The following is a 23324-nucleotide window of genomic DNA, read 5'->3' as shown; positions in this document are numbered from 1 at the left end:
ACAAAATGTTTATTTTCTATGTGCTTAGCTATGCTAGGATTTACCCAGGACTTGAACATTTAGGAGGATTCACCTGTAAAACCGTGTTACATATTCTTTGAGAAAGATTTGAAATGACTGATGCAGTCTCTTTAATGGTTACAGAGACATTCCGATTTTCTATGTCTTTTCCCATCAGTTGTGGAAATTTATCTGTGTACTGGACACACATTTGTGTGCCTTCTCAAACTACCCCCAAAGCCTGCTTTTTCTGTCTTGTTCAGCACCCTACCTTTGCCATGTCACCACTGTGTGTAGAACAGGGTCTGACTTATGGCTGCCAATGACTGGATGGTACAGTTTGGCCTCGCCCACGTCCTGCGTGGGCTATGAATTTTGGGTTTCCCTTGCGTGAAGTGTACTGGCTGAGAAATACAGCGAAAAATCACAGACACTGAAAGTAATTTTCAAAGAGCGGCTGCGGGATGGCTTCATGGCCTTATGGGTCATGAAAGGAGAGCAAAAGAAGAGCCCCCGTTTGCTTTATTTATACAAGGAGGCTTCAAAGGATTTTCATGGAATATTCTTTTGCCAAATCAGGTAGGAGAAGGGCTGTCCAAGCCCAGTGGGAAACGCCCTTCTGGAGCTACAGAGCAGCTTCTCTAGCTGAGAGAAGACTGAGGTCACCACGTGTCACCATTAAGTGGGAGAAGCCACAAAATGACTTGCAATGCCAGACCAAAATCTCCTTGGCTTCAAGGCCCAGGAGAGGTTTTTCAAATAGCTCAGGGGTGGCCCTCCACAGTTTGGAATTGCAGGGAAGTGAGCTCTTGTGGAGTGAAGCATGACCCCTGAGTTATGGGCCAGAATGACAGCCTGGCATATACCTGTCCCTCTCCTATATGTTGTTAGATAGGATTACAGTTGTGCAATACTGTGTCTGGCCAACCACATTGTTCCACATCTTTCTTTGCCTCACTTCCTTTTTCCCTCAACCTTAACCAGCCCAGGCTTATAACACCCAGAAAGTGTCAGCACTTCAATCCTTACCTCACACTTTGCTTTCTGAAGCTATCTTAATTGGTATAAGATGTAGCTTTAGATAACCTGTGGAATGGAATTGTGAATTTGGATTGTTCCTATCTCTAAAATAATAGGAACTAATCCTGAGGATAAGTAAGTTGATTATAACTTCTGGCATAAAATTATTTGAGATTTTTAAACTTTTAACTCTGGTTAATTTGGATAAAGGGCCGGCAGAGAGCAAAGCAACAGAATATATGGCTTGGATACATGGGAATCATGCTAATTATAGGATTGCAAAGTACAGTGCCTCTTCTGACACTTCTTTTGTTTTGTTTTGTTTTGTTTTTTAACCAAAAGAGAATGATGGTACAAGACAATCTAATGCCAACTTAGCATCCTTTGAATTCTACCAGGTTTCAATGGCAACTTTAAAGGAAAACCTATTTCCTACAGCTGCAGGGCAGATTGAGCTGAAAACTAGGTTCAGGGTCTGACAATTTGCAGGTCTTTGAAGAGCCACAGAGGAGGATGGTTGTGTACCTTTGGCACTCCTCTGTGTCAAAGTCAGGCCCTGATAAGGAAAAAGTGGGACCATGAGACCTTAACTGGACAAACCTAAGACTCTTGAACACCCAAGTTCTCCTGAGCCCTCTTCCACAGGCAGAAGCAGTCCATTCCCTCATGCCAGAGTAGACTTGCTTCCCCCTTCTTTGTAGGCAGAATAACTATTTTCACTCAAAACATAAGGTGACCTTTGCTCTCTTCTCCCACAATACCCCTCATTCCTCCAGGCCAATAATCACAGTCAGGTATATAAACATTTAGTATTAATTAGGGACTGATCAGAAGATAGAAACCATATTGTTCATCTTATTTTATGTGGATTTTCCCCCAGTACCTTTATTCTACTTATTCATTTTTATGTGGTGCTGAGGATAGAACCCAGGGCCTCATATGTGCTAGGCAAGCGCTCTACCACTGAGCTCCAGCTTCAGCCCAAACCATTTATTTTAAGAGAGAGAATAAATATAAAGAACTGTTGCCATGCATGCACACCTGTAATCCCAGCTACTCAGGAGGCTGAGGCAGATGGACTGGAAGTTTGAGCCAGGCTGGGCAACTTAGTGAGACACTGTCTCAAAATAAAATTTAAAAAGGAGTAGGGATGTAGTTCAGTGGTAGAGTGCTTGCCTAGCAAGCATGAGGCCCTGGATGGAACTCCCAGTACTGGAAGAAAAAAAAAAAGTGTTAACAGGGCATGAAAAACTGGACAGACAAAAAAGGGAACCACAGGGTACTATGGAGGTCACAACTGTAGGGAGGAGCTACCACCCTTTTGGTTGAGAAGCAAAACCAAGAGGTTAGAATTATTAAAATCTACTTTTTGGAGGAGATGTCTGTGGAGGAGACACAGCCCTAAACTCAGAAAAGAGATCCTCCAGGAATGGAACCCAGCATTTGGGGGAGTGCTTATTGTCTGGTGCTAAGGTCTTAGAGAGGGGTTGGAATATTTGAAAACTGATATTATGAATGGTAGAAAAACTTCAAAATATCAAACAACTATTGCTAGTGGAATGAAGTGCTGCTTCCAGGGTTAATGTTAGGCTTGGGAACAGGAATCTAAAAGGATAAAGAACAGGAAACAGAAAAGGAAGCAAACAGAAACAAACAATCCCTTCTTCCTGGAGCCTCCTAGGCTGACCCTCCTTAAGGTTAGGAAGACATTGGTTTGCAGAATTCCAGCTCCAGCAGAGTTTATAAGGTGGGTTTGAAGTTGAGAGACAGCATTTTTTTTTTTTTTTTTAGTGAGAGAGGAGAGAGAGAAAGAATTTTTAATATTTATTTTTTAGTTGGCGGACACAACATCTTTGTTGGTATGTGGTGCTGAGGATCGAACCCGGGCTGCACGCATGCCAGGCGAGCTCGCTACTGCTTGAGCCACATTCCCAGCCCTAGAGACAGCATTTCAACAACTGACCTACAGTCGTGGCAGGGAAGCAGAAGATCTGGAGGAGTTCAGTAATATGTACTGTCAGAATCCAAGAGAGAATGGATCCTGAGGTGCTTCATCCAGAAGAATGCAGAGTTAAATCGGAGTGAATTCATTCATTTGGCAACCACTCATTATCACTCAGGATTTAATGGTTTTATAAGAACACCCAGAGCTAGTTCTACTAGTTTACTGCATTGGGCCCTTGAAGCCTGACCCTGATGATGTTGTGCTGCATATGAAGTAAAGATGCTAGAGCTTCCTTCCATGGTGTTGAAGAAGAAGGCTCAAGGAAGTAGGAATGCTTAAATGGATTTACTGCATCTTGTCTAAGAACCTGCTATCTTACATGTTCCTGGAGGGCAACAGAGTATGGTCCTTTAACTAACACAGCAAGGGAGACCCTGATGAAGAGAAGCAGGCGTCATTGTGAAGGATGCTAGTGGATGACCTCTGTAAATTGGGATGAAAAAGTGAGGGATGCTGCCTCTGCCATGGATGCCCCAGTATCAGTGGGCAAGATGGGGTCCTTGAATGGTAGAGGCCAAGTTGGGAGCACTTCCTGTCAGAAGCAAGATGGACAAACTTACTACCACGAACCTTATTCCTGAAGGTAAAAGGTCAAGGTACCCTGATGGCTTTTGTGGCCACAAAAGCCATCAGGGTACCTTGACCTTTTACCTTCAGGAATCTATGATGGTGACTTATAAAGTGTTTTTCTAGAGAATGTTAGAAATACAAAGATAAGGAATTTTGTATGTTTTATTCACTGATGGATCCTAGTCTTAGAACATACTGTGGTTTATTAAATATTTGCCAAATTGAATTAAGTCGAGATTTAGTCTTTTTGCAAGTTGAGTTTCCTGTTTCCTGTCAGTTTCTAGAGCAGCCATCATGGTGATCTGCTCATCCACCTTCCTCCCTCGCTGGCTCAGCTCATGGCTCAGAGTGTGTACAAATTGGGAGATGGAGCCAGGGTGGCTCAGTATTCTGTCCTCCGTGCCTGGACCTGTGCTTCTTTCTCAGAGGAGCTTGCATTCTCTCACCTGGGAATCTGCATCTGTCTGCTCTGGCCCCTCTCCTCTGCCTAGCAACAGTAGGAGCAATTGTTTCACACGCACATCGGCGAGCCCAGCACTGTTGTCATGCATGCAGATAATGTCCAGGATAGTGGCACTGACCTCTAAGGATAGGTGTCACAGTCCCACATCTGTGTCCTATCCCTAGCACAGGACCCCAATAAATATTTGTTGGATAAAGGAATGAAGAAATCAGTGGCAAAACTGAGTATTGTTACTGGATCTATTTCAGTTTTAAAATATATTTCACAGAACATATTTTCTGGATCTTTGATAGATTTTCTCAAGCAGAGAAATCTCCATTTATGCTACTAATAGCCATCAGCAGGCAGATGGGAGTGTTGTTCTGCCTGGTGCTACTCTGCTTCTGTGAATATAAAAGAGAGACTTTCAGGAGCACCTCTCTGCTTCTTTTTCAGTTTCTTTTCTTTTTCTTTCTTTCTTTTTTTTTTTTTTTTTTTTTTTTTTTTTTTTTGGTGCTGGGGATTGAATCTCTGCTCCTTTTTCAGTGCTGTTTTGACAGATGTTGTGAGAAGGAAACCCAGGCCCAATGCTCTGGGCCATTAGAAAGCATTTCAGACTTCTCCTCTGAACTGGCAGAATGGTTGGTCTGGCAAATTCTTATCATAGGCTGGGGACAAACCTAGTTACAGGTTCCTACACTGCCCTCTTCCCAGAGGCAACCTTAAAACGCATTTTAATTCTACAGCCAGTTCAGAAGATCCATCCATTCATTCATTTACTCTGCCCCCGACTACGTCGTGGGGATGCTATTGTGCAAAAGAAACCAAGATCACTTCCTGCCCACGTTCCTGCTTTCTACATGTTCTCCAAGTGCTGCTGAGTCACTTGCTCTTGGTATGCCCAGTGACCTCAAGACTCTTGCCACCGGGAAGATGGAAACACTCAGCCAGCATGCACTGAGGGTTTCCCTCCAAACCCTGCACATCCTCACATGGACTTGAAGCATTAAGACAGAGACCAGTAGTTAATCGAATCAGAGTTGTACATTTTTATTTTATTGGAATGTCACAGAGCATAAAATAAATATTAATTTACCAAATTCTTAATCATTTCATAAATAATATTAAGTTAATTGACATCTTACAGAATGTTAAATTAAATAAAAGTATCTATTTGGCAAACTGGAGGAGAACACTTCAGTGATTTTTGTTATTAGAAACATCTCAAATACTTTATGCTTTATGCTTGTGTAAGGTGGTAAAGTAGCAGCACTCCTGAAATATTTATTTTACCTCTGAAGTTTATTTTATTTTACTTTATTTTTGGAACTGGGAATTGAACTCAGGGGTACTTACCACAGAGCCACATCCTTAGCTCTTTAAAAAATTTGTTTTTTATTTGAGGCAGGTTCTCGCTAAGTTGCTTAGGGGCTTTGCTAAATTGCTGAAGCTAGCTTTGAACTTGTGATCCTCCTGCCTCAGCCTCCTCAGCTGCTGGGATTACAAGCATGTACCACCATGCCTGGCTTGCCTCTGAACCTTAATTACATTGAAAATTAAGAGCCACTCTTGGTTGACTCTCATTCTTGTTGCAAAAAAATGTCATTTCCCTCCTCCATATTCTACTCCAGGCACAGAAAGGTAAGTACCATATGATCTCACTCATGGGTGGAATGCAAAAAGAAATGAAGAGTAGAGCTATAACCAGGAGCTGGGGAAAGTAGAAGGGAGGAGGAAATGTTGATCAGCAGATACTAAATTACAGTTAGATTATAAGAAGATCTGACGTGCTATTACACGGAAGGGTGACTATAAATAGTGATCGTGTGCTACATGTCCTTAGAAGAAAGGATTCTGAATGTTTCCATATAAAAAAGGTAAATGTTTGAGGATATAGATATGCTTAACCTACCAATGTGTACATATATCAAACATCACATGGTATCAATTAATATGTACAGTTTTGGGGTTTGATGTATCAGTTAAAATATGTCTAATAAAAAAATACAAGCTTTGGTTACAATTGGCAGGTTAGTCTCAACTTTCCATCATCCACTCGGTATTTATCACACCAAGAAACTCTTGCAAGTACTCTAAGAATTGCTTGACTCTCCGTCTTTCCTGGCCACACTTTTTCTGTAAAAATAATAGACAATTGAAGAAAACTGTCAGTTTCTGTAGAAACAGGCACAGCCAGACAAATACAATTCCCATAGAAATGTTCATAACTTACTTTTTGGATGTCAATGTATTTTTTCATTAAAGACAAGTTTTGGAATAGTCTTTCCACAGCATCGCCTTGTGCAGTTTGATTCTTCAGCGTATCTATTCCCTGAAAGATTTCTTCAATGCATAGTTGGTGCTAAATGAGGAAGATTTAAAAAGATTTAAAAGAATGAGAGCCAACCAAGAGTGGCTCTTAATTTTCAATGTAATTAAACTTCACAGGCAAGCCAGGCAGGGTGGTGCAAATTATCAAAACACGATATAAAAGTTGGGTCTATTGCATGACACTCCTATGTTCCACTGTAGAACATTCCTATATGTGAATACATGACTGGTGTAACTCCACATCATGTATAACCACAAAATTGAGAAGTTATACTCCATGTATGTATGATATGTCAAAATACATTTACTGTCAAGTATAACTAAAAAGAACAAATAATAAAAATTTAAAAAACTTCATCCTTTGGTCATCCCACAATGTATACATATTTCAAAACATCATATTAGAAACAATAAATATACACAATTTTAATTTGTCAACTTTAAAAAATTAGAAAAAAAAATCTGGTCCCAAAAGTTAGGCTTCATTTTTATGGCATTTGTTCTCCTCCAAAGAGTTTTTTTTTTTTTTTTTTTGCTTGTTTCTTTCCCAAGAGGCAAACTCCCTCATACTGAGAAAATCATCAAGAGCTTTTTAATTACTGAAGAGCATTACAAAAGTTATTAAGAAATTACACAAGGGCTAGGGTTTTGACTCAGCGGTAGAGCACTCGCCCAGCATGTGCGGGGCGCTGGGTTCGATCCTCAGTACCACATAAAAATGGAACAAAGGTATTGTGTCCAACTAAAAACAAAATATTTTAAAAAATAAATTACACAATATTGGGTGCAGTGGTGCATGCCTATAATCCCAGTGACTCCAGAGGCTAAGGCAGGAGGCTCCAGGCCAGCCGGGGCAATTTTGTGAGACCCTGTCTCAAAATAAAAAATGAAAAGGGATGTAGTTCACCGGAAGAGAACCCTTGGGTTCAATATCCAGTACCACTAAAAGAAAAAAGAAAAGAAACTACATAACCAGAAATAAAGTGTTCTGGAAATGAACACATAACACAATTATGTTACTAATAGAACTCACATCAGTGTTTTCTTTTATGGTTTAGACTGGTAATTTTATTTCATTTAGTCTAATGAAATAGTATATTTTACCTTTGAGTATGACCATTATGTGTTTCAAATGTACATAATACCATTATATAGTCATAATCATTTTTAACTATGTGAAAATTATTGAGAGGGCATTTGTTGTTATATTTTAATGTCTACCGATCATGATTCGAAAAATATAACCCAAGTTACTAAGAGTATAACAGAGAATTAAAAGCTGCTTTTTCTAAAAGCACTGACTCTTCCTTTGGGCCTGCAGATGCTCAATGGGTAACTAAAATCTGAGAAGTTTTGGCTTCTCTGCTTCCATTTCATCTGTCACCTTTATTACCTTAAATTAGGGTAACACAGTTCTGTGTGCAGGCATAATAATACTTGGTTTATTGATCCTAAATTTACCTATCCTCTCTTGTTCCCCTTCAAGACAGAGGACACCAAGAGAAGAGTAACTATGATATTTTCAAGATTTGCAGAGACATTCAACTGCCAGCTTTTACAACCTCCTGCTGCAGAGCCCGAGAGCAGCACCTAGAAGTCTCCAGTCATTGCCCTACCCCTTCCAGAGTCAGTGAAGAATTGCAGGCAGATCACCCCAAGGTGGGACTACTCCCCTAAGCAGGAATAATTATTTAGGGGAACCAAATTTCCCCCTTTCAATATCACAGATCTAATAGATGAACACCCAAGCAGCAAATAGAGATCGCTCCCTCAAGTACTGAGGGCTTCCTGGAGCCACTCTGCATCACCAGGATTGAGATAATAATGTTCAACTTGACCAAGACTTTTAAATTATGCATATCTCTCACCCCCTGCCTGAATTCTTCCTCCATTTAAACCTAAAGTTCTTATCAGTATCCCCAAGACAGGGCTGAGACACTTGATGTACAGTTCCTTGCCTACTCTTCATCATTATTTTTTCCGTTTGATTTTTGGGGTGAGTGACCAGACCTGATTTATTTGGACCCCCAGAGTTGAGCCTCTGATCTAGGTCTCCAGTACAGTACTTTCAGAATGATATTAGACAGAGGGCTGGGGCTGTGTCTCAATGGTAGAGAGCTTTGTCTAGCATGTGCGAGGCAATGGGTTCAATCCTTGGCACCACATAAGAATGAATAAATAAAATAAAGGTAATGTTATATCTGATTTTTTTTTAAAGAATGATATTAGATAGAGAATGGCCATAGATGGTCAGAACTGAGAAGAGACTAGCAGGCACCTCTCAGCCCTTGTGGATTTCTTCTGGGAAAAAAAAAAAAAAAAAAAAAAAAAAACCTCTAACATGAGGTTCTTTGGAGTAGAGAACTGAAAATACCACCAAAGCCTGATCCACTTGCTTATTCTAATTTTAGTGAGACCCTGTCTCAAAATAAAAAATGAAAAGGGATGTAGTTCACCGGAAGAGAACCCTTGGGTTCAATATCCAGTACCACTAAAAGAAAAAAGAAAAGAATTTAATTTTAAAACTCATTCCTAAGATCTCTAAGTACATACATTCACATCCACCCCATGTGAAAACAAAAGAGAAAATTACGTAGTTCCAAAGACAACTAATGATTTATAGTGTAAAATCTGAAAGTTGCTTTTTCATGGGATCGTTTTGTTGAATCATAATTTAACTTACATTTTTATGTGCAGGAACAGGAATCCTCAGGGTCTGGAAAAGGAAAGGTCAAATAATTATTTTTTAAAGCCCTCAATTATTAATAACTTTCATTATTATGCTTGCTAGTGATGTGGTTTTCACCTATGCTCATAATTTTGTTATTTATAACGGATCTTTATACACAGTAAATGAAATACCACATATAATTATGCATTTTAAAGAAATGCAGGAATGAAAAAGACTTACCTCATTGCCTATTAGCACCGTTTGATGAGTGGAAAGCAGAGTCAAAGTCTCTTTCACCAATGTATTCATGGGAATTTCCAAGGCCAAGGCACAAGTGTAGGCAGCTCCAAGAGCTACCAAACTCAAGTGCAGCAGCATCCCCATGGCTTGAAATGCTCACAGTTTGCAAAGAAAGCTAAGAAAGTGCTTAGCATGAGATTGCATCCCCAACCAATTTATTCTCTCTCTTTGAGGAAATGAATAATTTCTAACAATCAGATAGAGAATGTCTAATGATGGCAAATGGTGAAACTAAATGTTTCCAATGCCTTGTATCTTAAATAAATTTACTTTTTATTTTTTTTTTCAGTTCTAAGGATGAAACATAGGGCTTTCGTATGCTAGGGAAAGTGCTCTATCACTGAAGTACATGCCCGACCTTTTCTAAATTTTTAATTTATTTTGAGACAGAGTATTGCTAAGTTGCCTGGGCTATTTTTGAACTTGTGATTATCTGCCTTAGCCTCCCATGTAGCTGGGATTACTGGTGTGTGCCACCTTGCCTGGCTTATCTTTTGAAAAATCCCTACTTCTTCCTTTTTAAAAACATTTTCCATGACAAATGAAAATTTGTAGGTTGATATACATCAATATCTCATGTTTGCATTAATTAAAATCAGAAGATTGAATTTCTTTTAAAAGAGGTATGCACAAAGGAATAGAAACCGCTCAACAGAATTTTATACTAAATGAGAATATTTTTCAGGGGAACTAACTTCTACTGTGGTTGTGGCTGGATTGATCTGTCTCAAAAAGAATTTAAAATACTGGTGGGCAAAAAGACAGTGATTAAAGCAGAGACCACTAAAACTTGGTAAGATCAAGTTGTGTTCAATAGGGTCTTGATTAGGATACTTTCTGTTCTCAGTGACCCCAAGCCTAACCCAAACAGGGTAGAGATAAGCAGAGAATTTGGGTCATATATCTGGTGGAGGTTCCTGTCTGTTCTACTTGCTTTGACGGCTCTTCCTTGACTCCATTCTTAGGCAGCTGTCCCACTGTGGCCCCAAAATGAGGCCAGAACTCCTGGATCTATATGTATCCTGTCATGAGCAGCAGGAAAAAAAAAAAACAGTTTTTCTTTTCTGATCATTCAATCAGAACAATTCAGATGCTTTGTGAAAGGGTCGATGTGTTCACCCTTGAACTACGGCTAGGGGCATGAGCTATACTCATGGGTTCTCTCTGAATTAGAGGTAGACTTCATTTCCCCAAACCATACAGCTGAGGAATGTGGGGTCCTAGGTAGTTGTAAGAGGGCCAGGGATGCTGAGATGGTAACTAATAAATACCTGTCACAGACACATAACACGTGGGCATGGCCTTTCCTGTGTGTCCCATAAGGTTAGGTGAGGGGTTCTTTCAAACCTTGGATGGGCTATGTATGAACATGTGTACTCAAGGGAATCAGCCTTTGCTCCTTAGGCTCAGACCTATATTTTCAAGAAAAGAGCAAATGAAACTCCCTTCTAGGCCTCAGTGTTTCTTTCTTGGCTCAGCACACATGATGGTATGGAGGGTTTCAATTTGCATTCTAAAGTAGTTGTGTTGGTGGCCTGGAAGCCTGACTTTAGGACTATCTTGAGCATCTAACACAGGTGGTAACAAACACAAAATGTGATCCAGAACCCTTCTCCAAAGCTGGATGCTGTTCTCCATGAGAAACAGGCAGCGAGGGGATAGATACACTTCTAACATGTATGTGATCCCAGATCTGCATTGTCTATATAAAAATACAGCATTCTGGGAGTGCTGGTGCACACCTGTAATCCCAATGGCTCAAGAGGCTGAGCAAGGAGGATCAAAAATTCAAAGTCAGCTTCAGCAACTTAGTGAGACCCTGTCTCAAAAAAAAAAAAAAAAAAAAAAAAAGCAGGGGGTGGGGGCGGGGAATATGGTTCAGTGATTAAGTGCCCCAAGTTCAATCCCTGGTACCAAAAACGACAGCAACAAAACCCCCCAGTATTCCAGTGGCATCTGCTCACAACATATCTGCTTTTGTGTATGTATGTGTGGGACTTCATACTTGCTGAAGTCTGGGGCTCTTAGGCATGCCTGATTTGAAAATCTGAGAAATGTTGGCTCACTACAGGGAATCTCTTATTAGTGTGTTATAAATCATAGTAATCTTGGTTCAAGGGTATTTTAAAATAGTGCTCTTAGAACACAAGTCAAGTTCTAGCTCAGCCTTCCTTGCCAAAGGGTATGAGAGGATTCTTTCTGCTTCCCCTCTGAGACCTTTGGGCTACACTGAGGAAATGTGGGATTAGATAAATCTTTCACGGAAATCATCAAATAGCTTATAATTCCAGTATCTTGAAGATTTGAGAATTAAATTATATCATAGGGCTACACAACTAGAGGAGGTAGCAGATTGAGATGCCAATATTCTAGACTTCACTGGGAAGGAGAAAACTCACCAACCAACCAACCAACCACTATTTTTAGGGGAATAGTGAGTGATATGGGCAGGTGCTGCTTTCTCAGCACTCAGGTGTGATACCCTTGGGCTTATATTGTGAGATCATCCAGTTTGTCAAAGAAGTCTGAAATTTTGATTATTTTATATAATCTGATTTTCAAATATCAACAGCTCCAGGGTACCATTTTGCAGTCTGATTTGCAATATAACTGTGGGTTCCTATTGGAAGGCTGATTACAAAAAATACTTCCTATTTAAAATTGTATTTCTGGGCTGGGGTTGTAAAGCAGTAGAGCGCTCACCTAGCTTGTGCAAGGCCTTGGGTTCAATTCTCAACACCACATAAAAATAAATAAATTAATTAAAGGTATTGTGTAATATAAAAAATTGTATTTCTTTAAAATTTTTTTAAAAATTATAAAATGCATATAACAAAATCTAATTTCTTATCCATTTTTTAAATGTACAACTCAGAAATATTAAGAACATTTAGAATGTGTGCAACAAATCTCCAAACTATTTCCATCTTGGAAAACTAAAACTCTGCTAACATTAGTCAGTAACTCCCAGTTCCTCCTCCTGCTACACCTGGCAACTTCTTTTCTACTTTCTGTCTCTATGAATTCAACTACTCCAGAGACTTAAAAAAATCATATAGTGGGCTGGGGATGTGGCTTAAGCGGTAGCGTGCTCGCCTGGCATGCGTGCGACCCGGGTTCGATCCTCAGCACCACATACAAAGATGTTGTGTCCGCGGAAAATTAAAAAATAAATATTAAAATTCTCTCTCTCTCTAAAAAAAAATCATATAGTGTTTTTTTTTTGTGACTGGCTTATTTCACTTGGCGTTATGTCTGTCCGTGTTGTAGCATGTGTGAGAATTTCCTTCCTTTTTAAGGCTGAATAATTTCTATTGCATGTATAGGCCATATTTTGTTTATCCCTTTGTCTGTTTAGGGTTTGGGTGGCACTGGGGATAGAATCCATGTCCTCTACTGTTCCAAGCATGCATTCAACCACTTAGCTGCCTTCCCAGCCCTAACCCTTTGTAGGTTGATAGACACTTTGGTTGCTTTCAACTTTTTCCTATTGTGAATACTGCTGCCTGGAAGATGAGTATACAAAATTATATTCCTTTTCTCTGCCTCTGTCTCTTTCTTTGTTTCACTCTATGCTGCCCATGCTGGTCTCCAACTGCTGGGCTCCAGGGATTCTCCTGCCTCAGTTCCCTGAATAGCTAAGGCTACAAGCATACATCACTGCACCTGGCTAAAGTTCCTATAAAGTTGTTGTGTCACTAACTTTTCCTCTATGAGTCTGACCTCCTTAACCTGACTACAAGTTTTCTCAAGCAGGGACTGTAAAATGACGTATTTTTTTAAATTAGATGTTGATGACCTTTATTTTATTCATTTATTTATATGTTGTGCTGAAAATCGAACCCAGTGCCTCACACATGCTAGGCAAGCACTGAGCCACAACCCCAGCCCTCAAATGATGTATTTGAAAGAGCTTCATTAATATAAAATTCCAAATAAATGTTGATGATTGCAATCTCCTTTGCAGAAGAATTCCAAATAACTTATGTGGATGTAGTGTGATCCCCATTTCCTTAAGAGTGGGATTCACACGATGGCTTTGTTTTTAAAAAATCAAACAGAAGGATAAGGGAGTAACTTTACACAGAGTAACTTGATAAACTTTTGGCCTAAGCTAGGCGATGGAGGTCAACATCAGCAGTGGTAACTCGTGTTAATAGTATATACCTTTGATGTGATGTCATAAGAATAGCATTTTATCTCTGTAGCTCCCTCCAACCTATAACCTGTGTCTGACCATGAGAAAAATACTACCCATACCCAAAGAAAAGGACAAAATACTTGATGACCTTAAAACTATTAAGGTCATTAAACAAACAAACAAAAAATAGCACACTCAGAGACGGTCACAGTCCAGAGGCATCTAAGGGACATATCCTGGATGAGATTCAGGAACAGATGGAGGACAGTAGGTAATACTAAGGAGATTAAAAGAAAAAAAAAATCTGGGGCTGGGATTGTAGCTCAATGGTAGAGTGCTTACCTAGCATATGTGAGACACTGAGTTCAATTCTCAGCACCACATATAAAGAAATAAAAAGAAGGTCCATCAAAAACTAATTTTTTTTTAAATCTGTGGAATCTAGTAAAGTACCAATCAATGTTGGTTTCTTAGTTACAAAAATGTACCATTGTAATATTCACATAGGGGAAAACTGAGTGCAGGGTACACTGGAACTCTCTCTAATACTCTTGAAACTTTTCTGTGCATCTAAAATTACTCAAAAAGTTTATTTTAAAAGAACAGTGTGGGCCAGGGATGTGGCATAGTAGGTGCCTAGAGTGTGCTGAGACCTTAGGTTCAATCCCCGGGGGTGGCCCTGCAAGTTGAAAAAAGTTCATGATTATTTTTACTATTATTATTTTAAAAGACTTTGTATCTCATGAATACCATGCATGGAACCATTTCACCTCTCCACCTGTATTTCTTGGGAATAAGGTTTTTATGTATTATTTCTCCTTGAGTTCTACAGTATTGTAGACAATTAATGTTACTTATATTAATAAGTAGGCTCTTTGTTGTATTAGCTGAACAAATTAATGTGAATACTCTGGAAATTCAAGGAGTTTATTCCCTGTGCTAGGAAATTGAAGTAACAGAAATAACTTTGGCAGGACTCTAGGAAAATAGAACAAAGCCCCAAGGTTTAGCTACAGACACCAAACCAATATAAACAACTGTGACATTTTTAAAAATCCACATTATTTTAGGGGAATAGAAAGAAATTAGCAGTCAGTACTCTGAATTAAAAAAATTTAATACAATAACTTTAATTTTATTTTATTTATAAAATATATACAATAACTTTAATTTTATTTTAATTATTTTTATGTGGTGCTGAGGATCGAACCCAGTGCCTCACATGTGCCAGGTGAGTGCTCTATCACTGAGCTACAACCCCAGCCCAGTACTCTGAATTTTTAAAAATGATTGGTAGTTATGTAATTTAGAAAAAGGACTTTGAATAACGTTGTTAATAATGTTACATATTGAAATAATACATAAGATAATGTTATTTGAATGTATAATACATAAAGTATATAATTTAAATGTATAATATATAATTCAAATGTACTTTAAATGTATAATATATAATATATAAAATAGTATATAAAATATATTTAAATGTATAATATATAAATGTATAATATATAAAATGATATATAATAATAATGTAAAATTTGTGTTTAAAAATAATGTTCAAAAAGGTATGTTATTGGGTAACATCCAGCCTTTTGTCATAAAACCTTTATCTTTATTAGTGGTTTGCATATTGGTAACATGGGCTTTTTTTTAAATTTTAAGCTGTTAACTGTGGTTTTTACTGTGTGTAGTCATTTAAGGTCAAATGACTTTTCCATGAACTGATCCTAATCAATCAACTGAGCATGATCCCCAAAACTTTTGTGGTAACTAAATGTTAATTGATAACATCTCCTTTTCTTTTTGAATTTATTTTAATCTCCATTCATTCAATCCTCAAGCATATCTTCATTAGAATTTTTGAACAAAATAACTTATAGGAAAAATACACACTTAAATTTCCCCTTGGCATAATAAATGTGTTTTTTGATGATTTCTTCCAATCTTTACTGATGCATAAACAGTTTTACAGTGTTATAATCAATGAATAGGTACAATTTGCACTTATCTTTTTTGCTTACTAATATTTCTCAATTGTATTTCTATATAGTTTTGTATATAGGTAGTTTCCTACTTATTGTTTTAATGGTTACATGGTATAAGATGAAATTGATGTACCAGTTTTTTTCACAACTCCCTAACTTATAGGCTTTGTGGTTCTCTCTAGCTTTATAAAATTAAATAATGCAACTAGAAACTCCTTTGTGGAATAAAAAAATATTTCTTTTTGCTAGGGAATTTATATGATCATTTTTATGGTTTTGGTTACATTTCACCATTTCATTCTCTAAAAACTTTCAATACACGAAGAAGAAATCCCTTTTACCTTATTGGTTTACAACTTATAAAGCACTTTCACAAAAAGAACTTTAATTCTGACATCAGCACTGTGAGATAGATTTCTTTACCTGAAGGTCCATTAGCACCAGGCTTTCACAGTCTGGAGAATTTAATGAGTGAATGATTTCAGAAGGAAGAAGTGGTAATTGGAGTTTGATAACCCTGTTGGTAAAGCTAAATAAGTAATGCTGGTTTAAAAAAATAACTTATTTAACTTATATTGTCCCTTATTTCAAGACAACAAGGAACAAAAGTTGCAAATAATTATAACATGGGAGATGGAGTGATCAGAGTTGGCACATTTTATAGTCTGTAATGTTCAGAAGAATGCTAAAAATATTAACTTTATATCTCAAAACAGGCATTGAAAACGTTGAGTAATAATTAAAATCATAGAAATAAAATGTATATCCTTAAACCAGTGGAGTGAAACAAGAGAATAAAGCAGCTCAATTAAGGGGCTGGCATTATGGCTTAGTGGCCTTACATGTTTGATCCTTAGCACCACATTAAAAAAAAAAAGAATAAATAAAATAAAATAATTATTCTTAAAAATTTATCTTAAAAAAAGAAGCTCAATTAATCTAGAAAACTGGTTAAGAGAAAAAGAAGCAAAGAGAAAATCTTTAAAATCCAAATTTACCAGGAATCAGTAATTGAAAACAAGTTCATCTATATATACTATAAAATTGTATTTAAAATCATCTATCAGCTATTTTTCAAGAGATACCTAACGGAAAATGATGTCAAAAGTTTGAAAATCAAGGATTCTTTAGAAAGATATACCAAACAATACTAATCAAAAGAAGGTTCATATCAATACTGGAAAAAATTATGTTGGAAAGTATTATAAGGATGAAGAAGTTCCATAGAAGGGATAAGATAAAGTAGTTTTATTTTTCATTACACTAATTTTGCTACAAGCAAAAACAAACATTTTTCAAAAGTATGTAAGTAGTTTACTGAAAAGTGGAGACTTGACTGATTTACCTTTTAGCTCTTTTTATTTTAGGATCTAGTTGTGCTCACTGAAAAAGACTTTCTACCCCAATCTTAGAGCTTTGCCTTGGTTTTATAGTTTCCTATTGTTACAAAGTTGATTTTTTTTTTTGTAATGGAATCTGGCTACCTTGTCATTTCCATTTTTTCCCCTTTCAACTTACTAATTTATTCTGAAGTATTTTAATGTCTCCAATGGACAGTTTGACACCATCACTAATACTTCCATATGCATCTCAAAAAATATAGTTTTCTTATACAGCAAGAAAGTTTTGGTTTAAAGTTGGTGATGGACCTTCATTTTATTTATTTATATGTGGTGCCAAGAATCAAATCCAGTGCCTTACACATGCCAGGCAAGCGCTCTACCAGAGCTACAACCCAGCCCAAGAAAGTTTTCTTAAATATCACATCTAATATAATAAAATTAACGATGCTTCTTTTTATCATCTAGTTTCCAGTCCTCATTCAAATTTCCTAATGTGTCCCCCAAATATTCCTCATGTCTATGTGCAAACCAAGAGCATGTGATACATCTAGGTGATGTGTACCTCTAATCTCTTAAATTTCAAACAATTCTTTAAAGTCCACAACAGTCCTTGCTTTAATGACACTAATCTCCTGAGAGCCTGAGCCAATATCTTATAACATGTTCCATCTTCTGGAGTTACCTTTTCCATCTTTACAGTGTTGTTAATTTAATCCTTTTAATTCCTGTTAACTGGAAGCTAAATCTAAAGGTGTGATTAGATTTGATTCAAGTTAAGCTTCTCTCTCTTAATCCCCCTCCCAACTTTTTTTTTTTTTTTAAAAGCAAAACAGCATAAGGAGTAATGCTGGGGACTTCATACTGAGATTAGAGACATGCAATTAAGTCATTACTAATTTCTTGTTACTTTGAGTCACAAAATTCTCCTTTAAAGTAGAAGTAATTACATTTCTGACCTTTTATTCCTTTAGAGTATCTAGATCTTCATCTATCTGGAACTTACAGTAATAAGTCAAATAAGGTATAGACTTGCTTTTTTTTCTTCCTATTGATATTCTGAAATCCACAAAATTTTTTCTCAGTGGTCTTGGTGGGGAATGAATCTTTATATTTGTCAAAACTCATGGAACTGTATTCTGGAAAATGGTGAATTTATGGTATGAAATTATGGTTCAATAAACTTGACTTTCAAACTTACTTGAATAGCTTTTTCTCCAAAAGAAGATATACAAATGGACAATAAGCATCATTTACTGTATTGAAATGCATATTAAAACTATAAATGAGATACCACCTCACACTCACTAGGATGACTACAGAAATAACAAGTGTTGGTGAAGATGTTGATAAATTGAAACCTTTGTACACTGGAATGTAAAAAGGTACAGCTGCTGTGAGAAAAAACATGGCAGTCCCTCAAAAAAATTAAAAAAAAAAGAATTGCTATATTATCTAGAAATCCATTTTTTTGGGGTATACACCTAAAAGAAATGAAAGCATGGTCTCAAAGAGATATATGTACACCCATATTCACAACAGCATTATTTACAATACCCAGAAACATAGAAGCAACCCAAATGCCATAGATAGATGAATAGATAAACAAAATGTGATGTATACACACAAAATGGAATCTTAGCCTTAAAAAAAGGATTTAAATTCTAACAATTGCTACACGATAGATGAATTTTGAGGTCATTATGCTCAGTGAAATCAGCCAGTCACAAAAAGACAAATATTGTAATTCAACTTCAACAAGATTATTAAAAATAGTCAAAAATCATAGAGGCAGATAATAGAATGGTGGTTTCCAGGAGTTGGTAAATGGTGTTACTGTTCAATGGCTATAGAGTTTCAGTTCTGCAAAATGGAAAGACAGAAGGTGATGATGGTGGCACTATGATGTGAACATATTTAATGTCACTGAGCTGTATTCTTAAAATGGTCAGGATTTAAATTTTTTTTTTATGATTTTACCACATCTTTAAAAACTGGGGTCTTTAACCTTTCCCATTGTTTTATTACACTGGTCTGTCAACTAAGACATAAATATATAATTTCAGTCCATTTTGTTGCATTGATAATTTTAAATCTCTTGTAATAAATGATGTGTTCATGTTCTCTTACTTGGTAGTGCAAGAGACTACTTCTCATTGGCTTTCCCCATCTGCTTTCCTAAACACATGAAATTTTTTGGTTTACGTATTAGGTTCTGTATATTATTTTCTTTGGATTGTGTGATTGAACAGCATTTCCTACATTTTTCCATCTCAGGAGCAATTTATACCATCGCATTAAAGTTTTTAATTTTAATATCTTCCAGAAATTTATTTTCGAAGATTTACCTATAGGTGATTACATGTTGTATCCTTCCATTAAGTTTGTTTCCAAGAAAGCAATATTCTCCATTTCGGAAGGTGATTTCTCCTTCCCTTATTTTAAAGCTGTCTATCCCTGTTAGGTGCAGTGGTGCATGCCTGTAACCCCACTGGCTTGGGAGGATCCAAGTTCAGAGGAGGATCCCAAGTTCAAAGCCAGCCTCAGCAATTTAGCGAGGCCCTAACTAACAACCTTTGGTACCAATGGGGGGAAAAGGTATCTCTTTCCTGTGGAAGTGCTGTTAGGACTCGATTTCCTTTACATTCTACATATTTGCAGAACGCTTAGAGTCCTACTACAGTAGTTCTCAGGATTTGTCTTAAAAGCCCTTTTACACTCATAAAAATTACTGTAGACCTCAAAGGGCATTTATGTGAGTTATAACTAGCAATATTCACAATCAATTGGAAATTAAAATTGAGTTTCTTTTAACCATAAGAATATACAGGCACACATTCCATTGCAATGACGTATTCACACTCTTGTGATCCACGGAAACCCCTGGACATCAAAGAATGGGAGTGAGTTTTGACGTTTCTGGAACACAATTGATTCCACCCCATTCCAAGAGTCCCGGGGATAACGCTCTGAGAAACGCAGCGCGGCCCATCACAAGCCACGGTCTTCCTTTCGTGCTGCCCCGCACCAGCAAGAAATTATAATCCGCATCAACCCGCAACAGCATATGGTCAAAACGCGGACGGCACCTAGTAGCAGGGACTACTGCGCGCCGCAAGCCTCGCTTCCCGGCGTGCACTGGGCGTGCGGCGTGTGACGTAGACGCGCTCGGGCCCACGTGACCTGTGGGGCCGCTGTAGCGGGAATCTGTGAGTTCGCGCGGTTGCGGGGTTGCTCGGCCTTTGCTTTTGTCTTCGGGCGGGTATTCCCGAGCCGGTCTCCTTCCCTCTCGCCCTCCAGCCGGAAAGGAAGCCGGTGTGGAAGGAAGGGCTCCAGCCTGAGCCCCTGCCCCCTCTTGCTGCTCGCCCTCGGAACTTTTGGCCTTCCTGTGCCTTTCTCGTCCCTCGCTCGCCCTGCTGCAGCCTCACTGTTAAACCTCGGTGGGCTCCAGGTCCTTTGGTGTCGAGACACGAGACGTTTGCAAAAATGTCCCGGATCGAAAAGATGAGCATTCTGGGCGTGCGGAGTTTTGGAATAGAGGACAAAGATAAGCAAATTATCACTTTCTTCAGCCCCCTCACAATTTTGGTTGGACCCAATGGGGCAGGGAAGACGGTAAGTCCTGAGTAGCCGCCTTCCGTTTACTCGCCCCATGTTACGAATCCAGAAAATAAAATCCCTGGGGGAGTTCTGAACTCTGATTAGGGAAAGGAGAGGTGTACTTACTACTGTGCTTCTGGAGGCCTAGAAAGTGAATCGGGGCGTGGCCTTTTGCGTCATCCCAGTCCCAGGCAGTTTGGGTGTCTGGGACAGCCCTGTGGACAGGTGTCGTTGAGAATCCCAGAGACCTGAACTCGCTCACGGTCCTACATGAAGAACTTTGGCTCATGCTGCTGTTATTTACCCCTGCCCCTTTGCTTTTGAAGCATAATATTCGTTTCCCAGTAGTTGGCCCATACAGGAATTCCTTAAAAAGTTATGAAGTATGATAAATATACACTTGGTAAAGATGCCCACTGTTAAACCTAATAAATGGAAAACGAAATGACTTTAAAATGAAACTGATGTAGTGAGGATTTAGGTGCAATTGGAGGAACTGTATTTTGTTGTTACTTAGTTTTTTTTTTTTTTTTACTTTTGCCCAATTAAAGTTGGAGCAGAGCTTGATTACTGCTATTGTTAAAAGCCCAGGTAATATTAGAAATTTGAGTGAAAAATGTAGCCAAGAGGTGTTCTGGTCCAGAAATAATAGCTTGAGAAAAGCAAAACATTATCAGTATAGGAATGAGCAGAGTCTAAGGGAAGAATTTGTGAAAAGCATGTAGAAAGGGAAGGTTGAGAGTTGAATGCTACACTGTTGTCTACTTTTATTTATGTAAAATTGTTATATATTGTATATCTATTATTTTCTCAGCATAGTACTAAGTGCACTACTGACCACTACTGACCACTGACCACCAGAATACAGATTTTTTTGCCTCATCATTTATTACCTGTGTGACTGCTGGCAAGTGACCTAACTTCACTGTTAGGTCTAGTTTTAGGTCTTAGTTTTGCCTTAGTTTTTTGATTCATAATATGGTGTAAAAATAGTTTCTATGGCCTAGGGTTAATGGGAGAATTCACTACTTGCATATAGGAATCTGTGTGTAATTGTTAGCAGTTGTTTTGGAAATATTTTTCTTCTAAATCACGAATTCTTTATTTTAGGATGCCTTTTAAATTATACAGCTTTTCTATGAGCTTACAGCAATTATTCTTTAAACTCTTAATCTTATCTTTATTATGAGTTTATATTGTCAAATTTTTCCCAATCACATTCTTATAATCTCCATGAGAAATATTTTAGTAATGAATTAATATTTATGGTAAACTTAAGCGGTTCTCTTATAACTAGTATAATTTTCTATTTCTTTAGACCATCATTGAATGTCTAAAGTATGTTTGTACTGGAGATTTCCCTCCTGGAACCAAAGGAAATACATTTGTTCATGATCCCAAGGTAATGGTGCTAGTAAAACTTTTTATTTTTAAAATAAAATTTTTGTAATTATGAAAGTGATAATGGCTTATTGTAGAGAAATTGGCAGTGGTAAAGTATAGAAATGAAAGTCACCAACACACACAGTCTTAGCACCCAGTGATAACCATTGTTGATATTTTTATGTGTTTTTCTCTTACTTTACATATTGTTTTACGTAACTGAGGTCATATTGTATCTAATTTTGTATTCAGCGTTTTAAATTTTTTTCCCCACTACACATTATTCATTAAAGTCCTATGTCATGGTCTGGGGTTGTGGCTCAGTGATAGAGTGCTTGCCTAGCATGTGCAAGGCCCTGGTGTGATCCTCAGCATCACATAAAAACAAATAAATAAAAAAAAAGGTATTGTGTTCAACTACAACTAAAAAAATAAATATTTTTAAAATTCTTAATATGGGCTTATGTTATATGATTGCTTCTTTTTAGTCTTTGTTTTATGAACATTTTTAGTAGTTGCATTTTTTTTTTACATTTAGACTACATTTAGTTTTTTCATTAAAATATTCCAAGATGACCAATTGCATATGAACCCTTGTTTGAATTTTGGTGTTTATACTATTAGTATGTGGAAAGGACATAGGATTTGGCCTATCTATGAAACAAATATATATATATATATATATATATATATATATATATATATATATATATATATATTTAGTGGAGTTGTGTGCTTCTCTCACTGATCCCTGCCCTGAGTCCCACTAGGTTAAGAGTTCATTGTATTTTCTTTCAGGCCTTTTTCTGTCTTTATAAAACCATGTCCATGTGATTTTATAAGTACACTTGGTACATTTATATTTAAACACGTCAGTAGAATTTTATTTTATAGTGTAAAAGTTATTTAGTGACATACTGTGGATACACACACATACACACACACACACACACACACACACACACAAACATACGTTTCTGTTTCATTGTTTTAAGTTACTAAGTAATTTTCCATTGAGTTTATATCCTGTAGTTTAACCAACCCCCTACTGGTCATTTAAGTTGTGTCCACTTCTATGTAACTGAAAATAGCTATAATTTTGAAGGTATTTATGAATTTTCATATATTATATTATTATTTGGTACCTTTACTGAGTAGCAAATAACTATTTTTCTGAAATAACTGTTTCCACCTCTCTTGTTAAATCCACAATGTACTCTCCTCAACTAATGATCTTGCCTTGTATTTTATTGAGAAATAGGAGGAATCAGATACATTCTCTCATTTTCCAATAATGAAATTTATGAAACTACCATGTACACATTCCTATATAGTTTCCTCTCCTGTAGTGAGGGTAAATTTGATTTTCATTTTTTCTAAAAATGAACCAACTCCTTTTGGAGGCTGGAGCCCATCCATCCCTCTTATCAACTAAAAAATTTGCTCTTTAGTTCCTTCTCTTTCTGTATTAGTAGTTTCTCCTTATAGGATTATTCACATTAGCTTGTAAATATGCTCCAGTGTTCAGATAAA

The 23324-nt window shown here is 37.3% G+C and overlaps 2 protein-coding genes across 2 annotated transcripts in view; one reads left to right on the top strand and one right to left on the bottom strand.

The window, feature by feature from the left end:
- Window positions 1–6074: 6074 nt before the first annotated feature.
- Il5 (interleukin 5) lies at window positions 6075–9423 on the bottom strand. The gene is made up of 4 exons (XM_026400201.1): window positions 9280–9423; window positions 9052–9084; window positions 6271–6399; window positions 6075–6173 (listed from the first exon to the last, which is right to left on the bottom strand). The coding sequence occupies exons 1-4, from the start codon at window positions 9421–9423 to the stop codon at window positions 6075–6077; spliced, it is 405 nt and encodes a 134-aa protein (XP_026255986.1).
- A 10549-nt stretch (window positions 9424–19972) lies between these two features.
- The window catches only part of Rad50 (RAD50 double strand break repair protein), a 94732-nt gene continuing 91380 nt past the window's right edge, over window positions 19973–23324 (top strand). Inside the window, exons 1-2 of the mRNA XM_026400168.2 lie at window positions 19973–20423; window positions 21727–21810. Coding sequence (XP_026255953.1) covers window positions 20295–20423; window positions 21727–21810 — 213 coding nt within the window. The 5' untranslated portion in view covers window positions 19973–20294. The remainder of the gene's footprint in view (window positions 20424–21726; window positions 21811–23324) is intronic.

Source organism: Urocitellus parryii, chromosome 1, assembly GCF_045843805.1.
Source record: "Urocitellus parryii isolate mUroPar1 chromosome 1, mUroPar1.hap1, whole genome shotgun sequence".
NCBI classification, from domain to species: domain Eukaryota; kingdom Metazoa; phylum Chordata; class Mammalia; order Rodentia; family Sciuridae; genus Urocitellus; species Urocitellus parryii.
This window is presented reverse-complemented; position numbering and strand designations above follow the sequence as displayed.